At 44.0% G+C, this 15,478-nt stretch overlaps 2 protein-coding genes and 1 non-coding gene across 13 annotated transcripts in view; 2 read left to right on the forward strand and 1 right to left on the reverse strand.

The window, feature by feature from the left end:
- Tsr1 (TSR1 20S rRNA accumulation) lies at positions 1-11,261 on the forward strand. The gene is made up of 15 exons (NM_177325.3): positions 1-136; positions 298-401; positions 1,103-1,322; positions 1,430-1,564; positions 2,074-2,498; positions 3,410-3,569; positions 3,930-4,087; positions 5,741-5,934; positions 6,750-6,912; positions 7,127-7,237; positions 7,812-7,944; positions 9,256-9,372; positions 9,745-9,885; positions 9,967-10,041; positions 10,149-11,261. The coding sequence occupies exons 1-15, from the start codon at positions 40-42 to the stop codon at positions 10,325-10,327; spliced, it is 2,412 nt and encodes an 803-aa protein (NP_796299.2). The 5' UTR covers positions 1-39; the 3' UTR covers positions 10,328-11,261.
- Srr (serine racemase) overlaps positions 5,948-15,478 on the reverse strand; it is a 23,507-nt gene continuing 13,976 nt past the window's right edge. For 5 of the 11 annotated variants that reach the window (XM_017314569.2, NM_001163311.2, NM_013761.5 and 2 more), the window contains 7 exons: positions 14,883-15,054; positions 13,190-13,316; positions 12,964-13,067; positions 12,122-12,241; positions 11,615-11,689; positions 10,917-11,126; positions 5,948-10,764 (listed from right to left, as the gene is read on the reverse strand). In XM_017314569.2, coding sequence (XP_017170058.1) covers positions 10,549-10,764; positions 10,917-11,126; positions 11,615-11,689; positions 12,122-12,241; positions 12,964-13,067; positions 13,190-13,316; positions 14,883-15,050 — 1,020 coding nt within the window. In that variant the 5' untranslated portion in view covers positions 15,051-15,054 and the 3' untranslated portion in view covers positions 5,948-10,548. The remainder of the gene's footprint in view (positions 10,765-10,916; positions 11,127-11,614; positions 11,690-12,121; positions 12,242-12,963; positions 13,068-13,189; positions 13,317-14,882; positions 15,055-15,478) is intronic. The other 6 variants (XM_011249057.3, XM_030246046.1, NM_001362743.1 and 3 more) reach the window with 4 other exon arrangements.
- Positions 7,367-7,426, forward strand: Snord91a (small nucleolar RNA, C/D box 91A). Its single transcript, NR_028562.1, has one exon. It is a non-coding gene; the product is annotated as a small nucleolar RNA, C/D box 91A (small nucleolar RNA).

The following is a 15,478-nucleotide window of genomic DNA, read 5'->3' on the forward strand; positions in this document are numbered from 1 at the left end:
CGGAAGTAGAGTTCACTTGGTGCACACGTGGACTGCAGAATGGCGGCTCACCGCTCCGGGCCGCTGAAGCAGCAGAATAAAGCTCATAAAGGCGGGCGGCATCACGGCGGTGGGTCCGCACAACGGGACAGCAAAGGTGAGTAGACAGGAGGGAGAGGGGCTGCTTAGCCGGTACCCGTGCCCACACCGAGACTAGACTTGGGACCCTTGCCCAAGGCTCTTAAGCGGCGCAGGAAGGTTCTTGTTGGTTGATTTGACTGAGAGGAGAAGAGCAGCCACTTCCGATCTGCCTTCCAGGCCGGGTAGGACCGAAAATCCTCTGCAAGAAGCTGAAGAGGCAGCTCAGCCGAATAGACCAGAGGCATCGCGCCAGCCAGCTCCGAAAGCAAAAGAGGGAGTCGGTGAGTAGAAGCGGGGGTGGGGAAGCTTATGGTTTGAGATTGGTAAAGTCTCAAACTAGAAAATGGGACACGGAAATGGGCCGAAAACGGAGGTAAACCCAGAGTACCTTCAGGCAGTGTTCATTTTAGAACGAGGCCCTGCCAAACTCCTTGACAGCACATCCATACACGTGGCTTTTTACGAGAGAATGCTTGGTCCTTCCTCATCTTTATTTATACGGGCTTGCTCTTTTGCAAATCATGATTATTTTAAACAAAGGGTCTCACTGTGTAGCCCAGGCTGGCCTAGAACTCAGATCCTCCTACCTCTGCCTTCTGAGTGTTAAGTTAAAAGGCTTGGGCCACCACACCTGGCTCCTCTGATGTTTTCTTTTTTCTTTTCTTTTTTTTTTTTTTTGGGGGGGGGTGGTGGTGTTTCCGAGACAGGGTTTCTCTGTGTAGCCCTGGCTGTCCCGGAACTCACTCTGTAGACCAGGCTGGCCTCAAACTCAGAAATGAGTGCTGGGATTAAAGGCGTGCGCCAGCTCCGCCCGGCCTGCTCTGATCTTTTCTAATGTTTTACGTTACATAAAATTACCTTGGTACTTTTACAAAGCAACAGAAAGGGGAGTAGTTCTGCCCTGGGGTTACAGCACCTGTATATTTGAAGATAGAATAGTGAAGCAAATGATTGAGGTATTCTTGGATCTTTGTGTTGCTAGGTTCTGGCCGAGAAGAGGCAGCTGGGCAGCAAGGATGGTCCTCCACATCAGGTGCTGGTGGTGCCTCTGCACAGCAGGATTTCCCTTCCAGAGGCATTTAAACTGCTTCAGAATGAAGACTTGGGAACGGTGTATTTGAGTGAACGGGGAAGCACCCAGAGTTTTATGCTTCTGTGCCCTAGCTTGAAACATCGATGGTTTTTCACATATGCAAGACCAGGTTAGAGTGTCCGATACTTTTCTCTCATTGTGTTTAAGTAGTTGTCTCTCTTGAATATAGTGTGCTAACTATCTTTTTTTTTTTTTTATGGTGTCTTTTGTATACAGGGGATCTGCATACTCTGTTAGACATGGCTAAAGTCGCTGATACCATTCTGTTCCTCCTGGACCCACTAGAAGGCTGGGACAGTACGGGGGATTATTGCCTGTCTTGCCTTTTTGCTCAGGGCCTTCCCACCTATAGTAAGTGTGCTGTATTGGATACCAGCAAAGAAAACAGCTCTGGTCTAGTCATGCAGGCACAGTGTTTAAGATTAAGTTTAGGAGTAAATCAATGGGTTGTATTCTGCTGGTGTGGGCTATACTTGGTAAACATTTTCATATATTTTACTCTTTTTATTTATTTATTTATTTGAGACAACAAGAGTTTCTTTTGGGCGGCCCTGACTATCCTAGAACTGGTCCTGTAGACCAGATTGGCCCTGATCTTTCAGGGATCCGCCCGCCCCCGTCTTCTGTGCACCGCCCAGTTGGTTTTATATTATTAAAGTGAGTTTTTCTTCCTGGGCTGTCGTGTGCCCGGTGGGGGAATAGAAAGTTAACACTCACGGTGACATTTCGTTGTTGGCTCAGTGTTGCGTTTCCCAGTGATCTCTGGGACCACGGCAGAGCTGACCGCTGGGTTGTCTGGGAACTGGAAAGGATTTTCAAGTGGTCAAACAATGACTTCCTGCGCTCTTCTCTCCTTTCAGCACTAGCTGTCCAGGGCCTTTCTGGCTTCCCACCAAAGAAACAAATAGATGCCCGAAAGAAGCTAAGTAAAATGGTGGAGAAACGCTTCCCTGAAGACAAACTTCTGCTCCTAGACACGCAGCAGGAATCAGGAATGCTACTTAGACAGTTGGCTAACCAGAAGCAACGGCATCTTGCTTTTCGGGATCGGCGAGCTTACTTGTTTGCCCATGTTGCTGACTTCGTGCCTAGTGAGGAGAGTGACTTAGTGGGCACCTTGAAAATCTCAGGCTATGTTCGTGGGAGGACTCTGAATGTAAATAGCTTGCTGCATATCGTTGGACACGGTGATTTCCAAATGAATCAAATAGATGCTCCTGTGGATCCGTTCCCTTTAAATCCTAGAGTGATTAAATCCCAGAAGAAACCAAACATGGCAATGGAGGTAAGATTGGGGTTTTCATTTCTGGGAGTCGAACCCCGGCCAAGCCAGCCCTCCACTACTTGCCTACATTTCTTGCCCGCGATTGTTTTCAACTTTTTTACTGAATTTATTTTGGTATGCTGGAGAGTGGTACATCACTGGTGTTCAAGGTCTGGTTCTCTCCTACCTTGTGGACCCACCCTGGTTTTTAAATTTCAAAGCAGATAGTTTGCATGCTGAGGCCAGTGAGGAGACTACTGCTAGTTTGAAATGTCAGGCAGTAGACATTCAGACACATGCTGGTTAAGTGTATTTATCTGGTATTTCTACATACTTTGCACAGTTGGCAGATGTGGCCTCTTGTCTCAGAACTTAATTTGAATTAGGAAAAAAAATTCAAATACTTGTGAATTTAAAAATTACAGTAGTTAAGGTTCAGACCTGCTGTGGAAATTCAGAGGACACTAGCTGGTTGCACAGGAGAGATCAGAGTTAGCCAAGTGTGTGGAAGGTTTGAATGACTTAGTTCAGCAGAGCTGAAGGGATTATGTTGGGACTTAGATCCTACATCTAGTCATAGAGTGGAGCAGTGTCCACCACACTTGGACTTCTGGCTTTCTTTGAACTTTTAAAAGGCTGGACCTCACTATGTAGCAGTGGCTTAGACCAGGCTTGCTTCAAATTTTACAGAGGTCAGCCTTCCTCTCCAGTTGAGTGTTGATAAAAGGCGTTGCCCACTCTTCTGAAGAGAGCACCTTGATTGAACGGTGGTGTAGTAAACAGGAGAGTGTCAGGATTAGTAACAACCTCCCAGGTTAGTAGGAGAGCAGAGCAAGTGCTAGGCGATGGCCGTTTGGAAAGTGATTGTCTGGTTAACTGGTGGGTCTTTCAGATGAGTGTCTGATAGGCTCTTACCTGCTTTTGGGTCTTAGGTTTGTGTTACAGATGCTGCTCCTGACATGGAAGAAGACCTTAAGGTTCTGATGAAGGCAGACCCTGATCACCAGGAGTCTTTACAAACAGAGGCTATTCCAGATCCTATGGAAGGAGAGCAGACCTGGCCCACTGAGGAAGAGCTGGATGAGGCAGATGGTCAGTGACAGCAAGCTCGTCACCTTCCTGACTTTAATTCTGTATGCTCTTTACCTGGTCGACGGTCACATGCTTCTAGGGCTGGATGAGGAAGTGACTGAAGTTTAAATACCGAATGGCTGCACTAAGCAAACACTGAGTACAGCTCTGTTTCCTCTAGAAATCACCCCAGGCTTGTCTCTTTACATAATAAATGACATTAGGCCCACTGCAGGGTTTATTTAGCTGTGTCTTTGTCTTAAATGTGAGGCGGCTGGGTTAAAATTGGAAGAAGTCTATGTTCTCGTGTAGCTGCTGTCTTTCATGTTGGTAGCAGTGCCTGCATAGGTAAGAATACTAAAAATTGTTTGTACTTTTCAGACTTACTGAAGCAACGGTCCAGAGTGGTAAAGAAGGTCCCTAAAGGAACATCCAGTTACCAGGCTGAGTGGATTCTGGATGAAGGTGATGAAAGTGATGGGGAAGGTGGTGAATATGATGATATACAACACGAAGGTTTCATGGAAGAGGAGTCTCAGGTAAGAAAATTGGCCACTGGGCCACTTATGTATATGGCTCCAAAACCAAGGCTGTACTGTAAAGTCAGCTGCTGTAACTAAGGGGGAAAATGTGTATCATTTGAGGTTGGGAAAATGGCACATTGGGTAAAGAGCACTTGCCACATAAGCTTTAGGACTTGCATTTGAATCCCCAGGACCCATAAGAAGCCAGAAGTCGTGGTGTAATTCTGTGAACTCGGGCTCTGTGGCAAGATTTGTAGTAGAGGCAGGATATCTGGAACACTGAGGCCAAGTTAACAAACAAGATCCAGGCAGTGGTGGCGCACGCCTTTAATCCCAGTACTTGGGAGGCAGAGGATTTCTGAGTTCAAGGCCAGCCTGGGCTACACAGAAAAACCCTGTCTCAAAAAACAAAATAAAAGATCCTGTCTGAAGGCAGAAGGTGAGGAAAGACAACCAGAGTTGAGCTTTGACCTCTACAGGCGTGCCTGTACTCAAATAAACATAGTCTCGCCCTACATTTTTATATTTATATTGGTTGCAGATAGGTGGCTAAAAAAATTTATTAGATCTTTGTTTAATTCCTTTTGGGGCAGAAATCAGTGGATTCTGCTGATTTTTTTTTTTTTTTAAATTTTAAAGAAGATGAACTTACTAGCCCATACGTGACCTTGTACTCATAGCAATCCTTCTAATCTTTCCAGAACTAGGATCATTTGTGACACCAAGCCTGATTGCTATTTTGTTTAGCTTTTAATTTTATTTTATTTTTTTTAAATGTTGGGACATTTTATTACTGTTGCATAGGTTTTTTTGTTTGTTTGTTTTTATTCTTTTCATGCACCCACTGTATTAACTCTTGAGCTCACTGTGTAGCAGAGAAGGACCTTGAATTACTTACTCTCTTGCCTCTACCTCCCCAGTGCTTGGATTATAGAGGTACTCTAGCGTACTTAGTTTTGGAAGTGGTGCTAGGAATGCATCGACTCCCAGGGCTTCTTCACAAATGTCTGGTGAGCATATCACCAGCTGAACCACGCTCCCACACACATTGTTTTTAGGTATTGGGGGGGGGCTTTTTGAGGGAGGTGTTTGAGACTGGGTCACATGTTGCTCTTTGAACTCTCTCACACACCCCCAGCCTCCCAAATGCTGTGATGAGAGATGCCTATCATTATGCCCATCTTGCATGCTTGCTTGTGTCTATATGTGTGGTAGTCAGGAAGCTTACTGGAGTCATTTCTCCCTTTCCACTATTTGAATTTCATGGATATAATTCGGGTTTAGAAATAGATTATCAGGGTTGGAAACAAGCATCCTTACGTTTTCAGCCATCTTATAGGTGCTATGATTTTCATTTTTGGGGACGTAGTCTTTTATGTATCTCAGGGTGACCTTGAACCCAGCTGTTGATGCTGTAGGCATGTGAAGTCTGCCCAGCTTTAGGCTCTAACCAAGAGCTTCATGTGTGCTAGCTAGGAAAGCACTCTTAACAATTGGCTACATTCCCTGCCCTTTTGGGGTTTTTTTCTTTCTTTCTTTTTTTTTTTTTGAGACCATCTTAGTCTCACCCAAGCTGCTATCAAACTCATAGTGAATCACCTGCCTTAGCTTCCTCAATGTTAAATAAGTATGTTTCATATTGCACATTTTTAATTCTCCATTTTACAGGATGGGAGTGGTGAGGAAGAGGAGGAAGAATGTGAAACTATGACTCTCGGGGAGTCTGTGCGTGACGATCTATACGATGAGAAAGTAGATGCAGAGGACGAGGAGAGAATGTTGGAGAAATATAAACAAGAAAGACTGGAAGAAATGTTTCCAGATGAAATGGATACCCCCCGTGATGTAGCTGCTAGAATTCGGTTAGTCAACAAGTGATTTCAAACAAGTTTTATTTAAAACCAATAACAGAAGTCTGTGAGCAGAAAGCAAATAGAGAAAAACACTGTTCTTGTCCTTGAAGGAAGGACTAACATGCTATATGAGAAGTAGCAACATACTATCAAGGTTTAGAATTGTTCAGAGGGCCCTAGAAAGAGAGACATGAAGGTTAATTAGCAGATAATCCTTGTGGGAGTAAATGCGCAGAAAAAATTCTTTTGGAAAGTAAGAGTGTATATTTTGAAAGAAAGCTTGTAAAAGCAAGAAAATGTAAGGCTCTAATGTAAGGCAGGTTGAAGAGCCATATTCCTGACAGGTACTTGTAAGTACTTGTCACCTTTGAAAAGCCTGGGTTGATTCTGAAATACTTGTTAGAAGCTGTTGTAGAACATGGTTTTTGCTAAAGCTATTAGTCTGGAGATTGTGTGAAGGATAGGCTCTCATGCAGACCAGGCCAGCCTTGATCCTTTGCCACTATGTTTCAAGAGCTGAGAATGTAGGTGTGCCTTTCCATGCCCAGTTCTAGCCTATTAGACCATTTTGGTGCCTTAGTTTCTTGAGACAGTTTAGGCTGATGTGGAACCATGATCCTGCCCCGGCATCCCCAGTGCTTAGTTGTGCTATGCTGGGGATTGAACCCTGGGCCCACGTGCATACTAGATAAGCATTATACCAGTGAGTTACATCCCTAGTAAGAGTACTTTGAAAAACCTAGAGCCTTAACTAACCATTTTACAAGTGAGGTGAGTTTTATGTAGTACTAAACCTCTTGCTTTCTTTAAAACTTCCGTTCTAGATTTCAGAAATATAGAGGCCTCAAGAGTTTCCGGACATCTCCTTGGGATCCTAAAGAAAACCTTCCTAGAGATTATGCTCGGATATTTCAGTTTCAGAATTTTGTTAATACTAGAAAAAGAATTTTTAAAGAGATTGAGGAAAAAGAAGCTGAAGGAGCTGAGGTACCTGCCTTCTGCCCACCTTCTAAGTTGTTCTTGTTTGGTATCATGCTGCTTGTTTGGGAGTATGGAGCAGTCAGAGATGAGTAGCCGAGGTTGAATCTGGGTGGTTGATGCGTCTATGAGTGTCAGTCTTGAGAGATGAGGCTTAGCACATACCTGGAGAAAGGTTTCATCATTATCGGCACCCTGTGACTATTGTGCTTTCTCCTGGCAGGTGGGCTGGTATGTCACACTCCATGTTTCTGATGTCCCTGTCTCAGTGGTTGAGTATTTCAGGCAAGGAGCGCCCTTGATTGCATTTTCTTTGCTACCTTATGAACAGAAGGTAAATCAGTGTTTTATGGGAAATGGAGAGGTACAAATACCTTTCCCAAGTGTACAACACTTTGCTCATTGGGATGAGAGCCTACCTTTTTGATTGAGGAATTAAGATAGAGAAGTCAATGATGGTCATGCCCAAGATGTCTGAACCTGTCTGAAGCATCTTTTTGATGTAGTCTATGTGGTTCTGAGACTTCTCTAAATGTGTTTTTCAGATCAAAATGGGGGTTAGCAGTTGTAAATGTCTATGCCCATGTATAGATCTCTTCTCTAGGTAGCCTATAGTCATGTATACTGGGAGTGGGAAGGCTGGCATAAAGGTTGAAGAAGCTTGAATGGTTGTGGCTGGGAGGGTATGTGGTGGTGAGGTGGCTCTTTAATATTACTATGGAACAGTGCTGACACATGTGCACGGAAGCACCGATGAGGCCTAAATCACCATGATGTCAGTTGGTGGATACAAAGGACTTGTTAGTAGCATGGTCAGTTCTTAGAGTGACTGATGTTGGCTTGCTTTGCCTTTCAGGTTAGGCTGTTGTATGCCTAGACTGTGAAGTTTTTTCTTGTTTGGTCCTCAGATGTCTGTATTGAACATGGTGGTGAGCCGGAACCCTGGCAACACGGAACCTGTGAAGGCGAAAGAAGAATTGATCTTCCACTGTGGGTTCAGGCGCTTCCGAGCTTCGCCTTTGTTCTCTCAGCACACAGCAGGTAAGCACAGACAGCTGCTGGAGCCTTGCCACCTCTTCTTTGTGGTCGAAAGTCTCTGAGATTAGAAATATTTTGAGTACTCTGACTTAGGAGCCAATAATGTTTTTATTCAAAATGTCTGAACCTGTCTGAAGCATCCCAGTGATGCAAAATGTTGTACTGAGGCTTCTCTGCTATGAGTATTGTTCCAGAGTAGGTATTAAATCCCAGTGTAGCTTCAGGAGTAGGAATATGTGTTGCCTGCTCACTTGGGGCTTTTGCCTTTCAGTGACAGGAGACAAGATGGTGACAGCTTCACTGGTGCTCTGGGTACATTCTCTTACCATCGTGTGTTTGTAAACAAAAGTTTTATTGAAGAGATGGCGTATCTTGTTGCACTGAGCTGGGTCCTCCCACCTTCCCCTCTTAGTGTTACTGTTATTACTTGCTTGTTTAAGTAACTTGTGTGTAGCTGTCTTGTTTTACTTTCTATTTTTATTTTATTTGGTAATTGAGAGACTAGGTCTTAATATGTTGCCCAAGCTGGCCTTGACCTTCAGAATGCTTGGGGTATTGAGGTGGAGGGGGGGGGGTACACTACCATGCCCAGCTGGCAACTTTGTTACAGAGGCACACTGACATACCTGAGTGAGTGAAATATAAAGTAACATGGACTAGTTGCTGAACCTGAGGACCTACAGTCAGCGAGTGCCCTGACCCCCATGGTGGAGCAGAGAACTGTCCTCTGACTTCTATGCATATATGCCCCCACACCCCCAAATAAATGAGATGTATTACAAGGCTTTTTATTGTTTTGAGAAAGTAAGGTGAACAGTTTCCCTACTAGCTTACTCTCCTACACCCAGCACAGAAGCAGTCATCTCACAGCCATGTTCACTGACACGGAAAAAGCCCGAGAGTTAGTAGTATAGAGAAACCAAAAATGAACTGGGAACTTTAGCCCTTGATGGCAGAAGGTACACAGCAACTTCAAGGCCAGCATGCAGTACTGAGCTCCTCTCAAAACTAAGCAGACAGGAGCCTGTAGAGGACCCAGGTTGGATTCCCAGCATCCACATTGTCAATGTGGAGAGAGGCACCTGCATTCAGATGCATACACATTAATAAAAATACAAACACTGAGGATATGCTGTGGGTCTATGGCAGAGCACTTAGTGTGGACACAGCCCTGGGTTTCATCTCCATTGCTGAAAGTTTAAAGGGTGGGGCCACATGTTGCAGCAGTACAGCTTTTGACACTTGCATTGCTTATGGTATCTCACAAGGCCTTTTGCTTTTCTATTTACTTATTTTGCACCCTTATTATGGAAGCTGATAAACATAAATTTCAAAGATTCCTGACTGCTGATGCTGCCTTCGTGGTGACAGTGTTTGCGCCAATCACGTTCCCTCCTGCATCTGTGCTGCTTTTCAAGCAGAGAAGAAATGGTATGTTGGATTTGGGATGTAAATACCGAACATACAAGTACCCACTAGCACCATAACTCTTCTGTACTTAGGCATGGGGTCTTGCTGTATTAAGGAATACTGGTGTTTTGTTTGTTTTAAATACCAGTTTTAGCCTCATTGAGGGTGTAAGCCCAGAGTGATACATCAGTTGTTACCTGTTGGCATACTTAAGTACACACTAATCAATATATTCAATATATGTAAGGTGGGTGTGAGGGACTGGCTCATTATAAATGTCTTTTAGTGGTCTTCCTTTGCCTCGGGAAAGTAGCATAGTAGTGGATGGATGGGCCCTTAAAGTAGACTAGAGCTACGGACTTGGCCTTAGATTGACAGTGCTCTCTTTCTCAGGAATGCACAGCCTCATCGCTACAGGCCATCTGTTTTCAGTGGACCCAGACAGGATGGTCATAAAGAGAGTGGTTCTAAGTGGTCATCCTTTTAAAATATTTACCAAGATGGCAGTAGTGCGGTACATGTTCTTCAACAGAGGTAGGTGTGAGAAGGAGAGTGGTGGGAAGATGGCCTTGCGGCTGTGTGGGCAAATGTTTGACTTTGTTTTTCCATTCTAAGAGGATGTGATGTGGTTTAAGCCTGTGGAACTGAGAACCAAGTGGGGCCGCCGGGGACATATCAAAGAGCCTCTAGGTAAGAGCCTGGGATTCCCAGGGGTTGGCTATCGGAGACTGTGGGCTGTAAGTTCACTGCTTGGACGTGTCCACTTTATTTTGACCAATTATCTGTTTAACTTTTAGGTACCCATGGCCATATGAAGTGCAGTTTTGATGGGAAGCTGAAATCTCAGGACACAGTATTAATGAATCTCTATAAGCGAGTATTTCCCAAGTGGACTTATGACCCATATGTACCAGAGCCAGTACCTTGGGTTAAAAGTGACATCTCTTCAACAGTGTCTGAAGTAGACATGGAGTAAGAGACTCAGTTGGGTTCTGTCTCTACTGCAACCAACCAAAACTCCAGTGTTGGAGTCTGGGTTGTGACCAGGCAGCTTGTGCTCTGTATTTCAGTTGTCCATGTCTCTGCTAAGTACAGAATTTACATGATTACTTACACTTTCTTCATTAGGATTTTGAACATAATTTTTAAAGGGAAGATGGAAACAAAATTTTCATCTAGAGACAATCTTGCCTGAATTTAAACAGAAACCGTCTGGTAAGGAGCTGGCCGTTCAGCCTGCCCCACCCAGTTCAGGGAGGTTAGGTCTACATTCCCCCCACTGAGTACAATGCAGACGTTCTTTACTTCTGGAGAGACTGTTTGGAAATGCTGAGACAGCACTGCAGCCAGTGCCACGCCAGCAGTCGGCTCAATGAGCAGTTTCATTCTCCCCCACACCAGCTGGGTTGCATACTGTTGGCACAGAAAGGAGCAAGGGTTAATGAAACAAGAAACGGAGCCGGAGTCTAGTAGGTTACATTCGAAAAATGAAGTAGACATTTGGGTTTGTTGTGATAAGTATGTGATCTACTGTCAGGGTTCTGTTAACAATGCCTGAGTCTTACCTTGATTTCATCTTCGGTGACAGTGAAGACATCATCCACAAGGTCTCTTATAATAGGCCAGGTATTCAAGCCAATGCTGGATTTGACACCATCTGCTATGGTTTCTGGAGGATGAAGATTGGGGGTCAGTTCTCCTTTCAGTTTAGACTGGTAGCAGTCATCTGCATTCGAGGGCTCAGCAGCGTATACCTTCACACTAGGTTTCAGGGCCTGGGGAAGGAAGGCACATGTTACAATACAGCCTTTGTCTACGTAAAGGAGGCAGAGAGTTAAAGATGTGTTACCCTTGGTGATCAGAATGGAAACAAGACCTTGAAGCACTTTAATAAAAGTTGTATCTGATAACTGGCTTGTCTGGATTCTAGTAATTGGGAAGGGCCATAGCTTTGTGAGGTGGACTTGAGGAGTAAGGATGCCACCATTGTAACTGTTAACTGCTTCTATAGCAGCATAGAGCAAAAGGACAGTGGGCAAAGAAGGCTATGAGAGGTGATGGTCCTATACCTAGTCTAGGAAGTCTAGAAGGTGTTTTTGTCCCCAACCCCCATACAGGGTTTCTCTGTATAGCTCTAGCTGTCCTGGAACTCATTTTGTAGACCAGGCTGACCTTGAACTCAAATTCTGCCTCTGCCTCCCAAGTGCTGGCATTAAAGGCATGCACCACCACCGCCCAGTGAGGCTGTTTTTTTTTTTTTTACCTTAATTGTAATGGCTATTCCAGCAACCATTCCTCCTCCTCCTACTGGTACCACCAGTGCATCTACCAAGGGAACCTGTAGTAATAATGTAAATAGGCCAATTAATAAACCTTTATGTGGGCTGGAGAGATGACTCAATGATAAGAGCACTGACTGCTCTTTTAGGGTTCAATTCCCAGCAACCACATGGTGGCTCAACAATCTGTAATGGGATCAGATGCTCTCTCTGGTGTGTCTGAAGAAAGCAATGGTGTACTCATATATATAAAATCATTTTTTTCTTCCGAGACAGGGTTTCTCTGTGTAGCCCTAGCTGTCCTGGAACTCACTCTGTAGACCAGGCTCAAACTCAGAAATTCGCCTGCCTCTGCCTTCCAAGTGCTGGGATTAAAGTTGTGTACCACCACTGCCCGGCAAAATAAATCTTTTAAAAACAAAGCCTCATGTGTACATACAGTCCACAGCAAACCACTTTACTAATAGCTACATAGAATTATGCCATCTTACCTGGTTCAGCACTTCCAGGGCAATTGTTCCTTGTCCAGCTATCACTGCAGGCTCCTGGTTGGGATGGACCAAGATGCCTTCTGTTTCTTGCATAATTCTTTGAGTGACCTTTTCTCTGGACTAAAAAGGTAGCATTAATGTAGCTTACTTGACTTAAAGTGAGTTTAGTTCCGCAAAAGTTTTATTCTTAATACTTAAAAGACAGATTTTTTTTACATTTCTATAAATAAACATGGTGTGCTGGAGTACTTGTGAGAAAAATGCATTTTTTATTGAGTGACAGAGGAGCTTCACGTGACATAAGCTATTTTTATATTTTATTTATTTATTTATTTATTTATTTAGAGACAGGGTTTCTCTGTATAGCCCTGGCTGTCCTGGAACTCACTGTAGACCAGGCTGACCTCAGAACTGAACTCAGAAATCTGCCTGCCTCTGTCTCCCAAGTGCTGGGATTAAAGGCGTGCGCCACCACGCCCGGCAAGGTATTTTTAAAAGGATGTTTGAAGTTAAGTGCAAAGTATACAAGGTTAGAAATTGGCCTTTCTGAAGAACTGTTTTGGGAGAGGATATTGCAGTATATTAGATAGGAAGGTGGAATGGCTAGTTCATCTAGGCTGAACTTGCCATTCTGTCTCAAACTCCTGAGTGCTAGAATAGGCATGTCCTATCAAGCCTGGCTTTAGTCATATTAAGCTGAGACTAATGATATCCAGTAAAGGTAGATGAGAGAGAGAGAGAGAGAGGTATAATAGTCTGGCCATACTAAGAGAAGAGGAGGCATAAGAGGCAGACCGTCAGTCATGTGAAGATGCTAAGTTGCTGAGCACTGCTTTCTGTACCTCGTCACTTGGGTCACAGTATACTATCGATGCTCCATAGGCTTGGATTGCCAGTTTCTTGCAGTTGGGAGCTGTTTGGGGAACCACAATGTAAGCAGGAATTCCTGGGAGGGGAAGAACATGACAGATATGAGGGCTGTCTAGGATAGAAACTTAGATCATTTTGCTTACACTCAAACGGGCAGCTCTGTACTACTTTCGACACTACCCTGAGAAAGTTATGTACCTTCCAGTTTAGCAGCATAGGTGAGAGCTTGGCCATGGTTTCCGCTGCTGTGAGTAACTACGGCTTTGGGCTTCTCTTCTGGCGTGTCAGGAATTAAGCCTCTGATGGCATTAAGGGCACCTCGAATCTGGACGAGATAGTAAATTATAAATGGTGCATTTCTAACAATGGGAACATGTTCAGAGACATGCATTCACTTGTTTATTATACAAACTGTAGAGAGTATTTACACAAACAGCCTGCTATACACTTGAGGCTACATGATAGACACTATTGCTTGAAAGCAATAAACTCAAGCATGTAAAAATAATGAGAAATAATAGTACAGGCAATTATAATACAATGGCATATACAAAAGGTTAAAATGGTATTACACAGCACATTTTTCTCCTTTTTATTACTTTTATGTGTGTGAAAGTTTTGTCTTTAAGCATGCTTATGCATCACGTGGGAACCTGCTGGATTCTCTGGAGTGAGCATTATTGTTTGTCTGGGTTTTTTTTTTTTTTTTTTGGTTTTTCGAGACAGGGTTTCTCTGTGTAGCCCTGGCTGTACTGGACCTCACTTTGTAGACCAGGCTGGTCTCAAACTCAGAAATCCACCTGCCTCTGTCTCCTGAGTACTGTGATTGCAGTGAGCATTACTGAAATCCAGGTCCACTCCAAGGGCAAGTGACCTTCAATGCTGGGCCACCCTGGTCACCAGCCCTGCTCCTGAGTTGAGACTGAGTCTTACTCTGTGGCCTAGAACTTAGCTACATAGTCCAGGGCAGCTTTGAACTCAGGGAAATCATCTTGCCTCAATCTCCCATGTGTTAGATTACAGGGGTGAGTGGCCACACCTAGCTCTAAAGGACTTCTAGTGTGCTTTGCAGGACAGAAGGCAGATCTGGGAAGATCTAATGTCACTGTGATATATATATAGTTCTATAACTAAACATTGTACACTTACACTACACTAAGTATAAACTATTTTTCTTGGGCTACAAAGAGCCCAACAGTTGAGAGGCCCTGGGTTCACTTCCCAGTACGCAGTACACATGGCAGTTCACAACTCTATAACTCCAGTTCCAGGGTATGTGACACATTCACACAAATATGCATGCAGGCAAAATACCAATACACATACAATTTAAAAAGTTAGAAAACATTTTTGTGATGATTCCTTTTTACTTTTTATGTGCATTGGCGTTTTACTTACAGTTGTGAGCTGCCATGCTGGTGTTTAGAATTGAACCAGCATCCTCTGGAAGAACAGCCAGTGTTAACCTCTGAGCTGTTTGCCAGCCCCAAGTATTATTCATAATAGTAAATTAGCTTATAACCGCTTTACTTTGTAAACAAACAAAAAAGGTGTCTTGTGGCTCAGGCTGGCATTGAATTTGCTATGTAACCATGGGCAACCTTATCCCTGATCCTTCTGCTAAGATATGAAAAAATGCACAGCTGTACAACACAGCCGGGTGTGGTGCTTCACACCATTAGTTTTTTAGACACGATTCATGGGACCACAGTTATAATGGATTTTAGGTTGTGTGAAAGTGGCATAGCAATGTTGTAAACCTGGGTACCCTCATCTTCAAAATTGTGCAACCTCTTGTTTCCAGCTGCAAAAAGTTGTTTATTTACCGGTAGTGGACAGAATAATAAAGCCAATCGATTTGGAAAACATATATAATAAAACTGATTTTTACCTTAAAAGACCCAGTTTTCTGGAAGAGCTCACATTTGAAGAAAAGATTGCGCCCTGCTATTTGATTCAAAATGGAGCTTGTTAGCACTGGGGTGAGGTGGATAGAGTCTTGAATGTTGATATGAGCTTTTTCAACATCAGCAAAGGAGATGCAGTACTGAGCACACATGGTTCTGAAACCCAGGAACAAGGCAAGGCATCAGAGCACAGTCCAAACAATGATTCTTTAAAACGCTGAAACAGGACAATGGCCCTGGGATGGGGGCAGGGGCTACAGTGCTGCTGCAACTGCTCCCATTACCAGTGTTTGGTTCAGAGAGGAACATCCTTGGATCTGAAGTTTTCAGCCCCCGCCCCCACTGCCCCCCTACACACACACCTCTTGGCACTGGTACAGGTATGGACCTTTTCATCATTGTATAGCCAGGCTGGCCTTTACAATTTACAGAGATCTACCTGCCTCTGCCTCCTAAGTACTGGGAGTAAAGGCTTGAACCTCTACCTGTTGTTTTGTTTGTTTTGTGAATCTCAAGTTTCTTTATGTCATCCAGGCTGGTATAAGGGATCCTTTTGTCACAGCCTTCTGATTCCTGGGAC

The sequence above is a fragment of the Mus musculus genome, chromosome 11 (genome assembly GCF_000001635.26).
Source record: "Mus musculus strain C57BL/6J chromosome 11, GRCm38.p6 C57BL/6J".
Taxonomy (NCBI): Eukaryota; Metazoa; Chordata; class Mammalia; order Rodentia; family Muridae; genus Mus; species Mus musculus.

Bases quoted from the DNA above. Each gene is read 5' to 3' on its own strand.
- Tsr1 (NM_177325.3), top strand. From the start codon at position 40: ATGGCGGCTCACCGCTCCGGGCCGCTGAAGCAGCAGAATAAAGCTCAT. The intron at 3,570-3,929 runs GTCAGTGACAGC...TGTACTTTTCAG, and splicing joins AGAGCTGGATGAGGCAGATG to ACTTACTGAAGCAACGGTCC. The intron at 7,238-7,811 runs GTAAATCAGTGT...TTTGGTCCTCAG, and splicing joins TGCTACCTTATGAACAGAAG to ATGTCTGTATTGAACATGGT.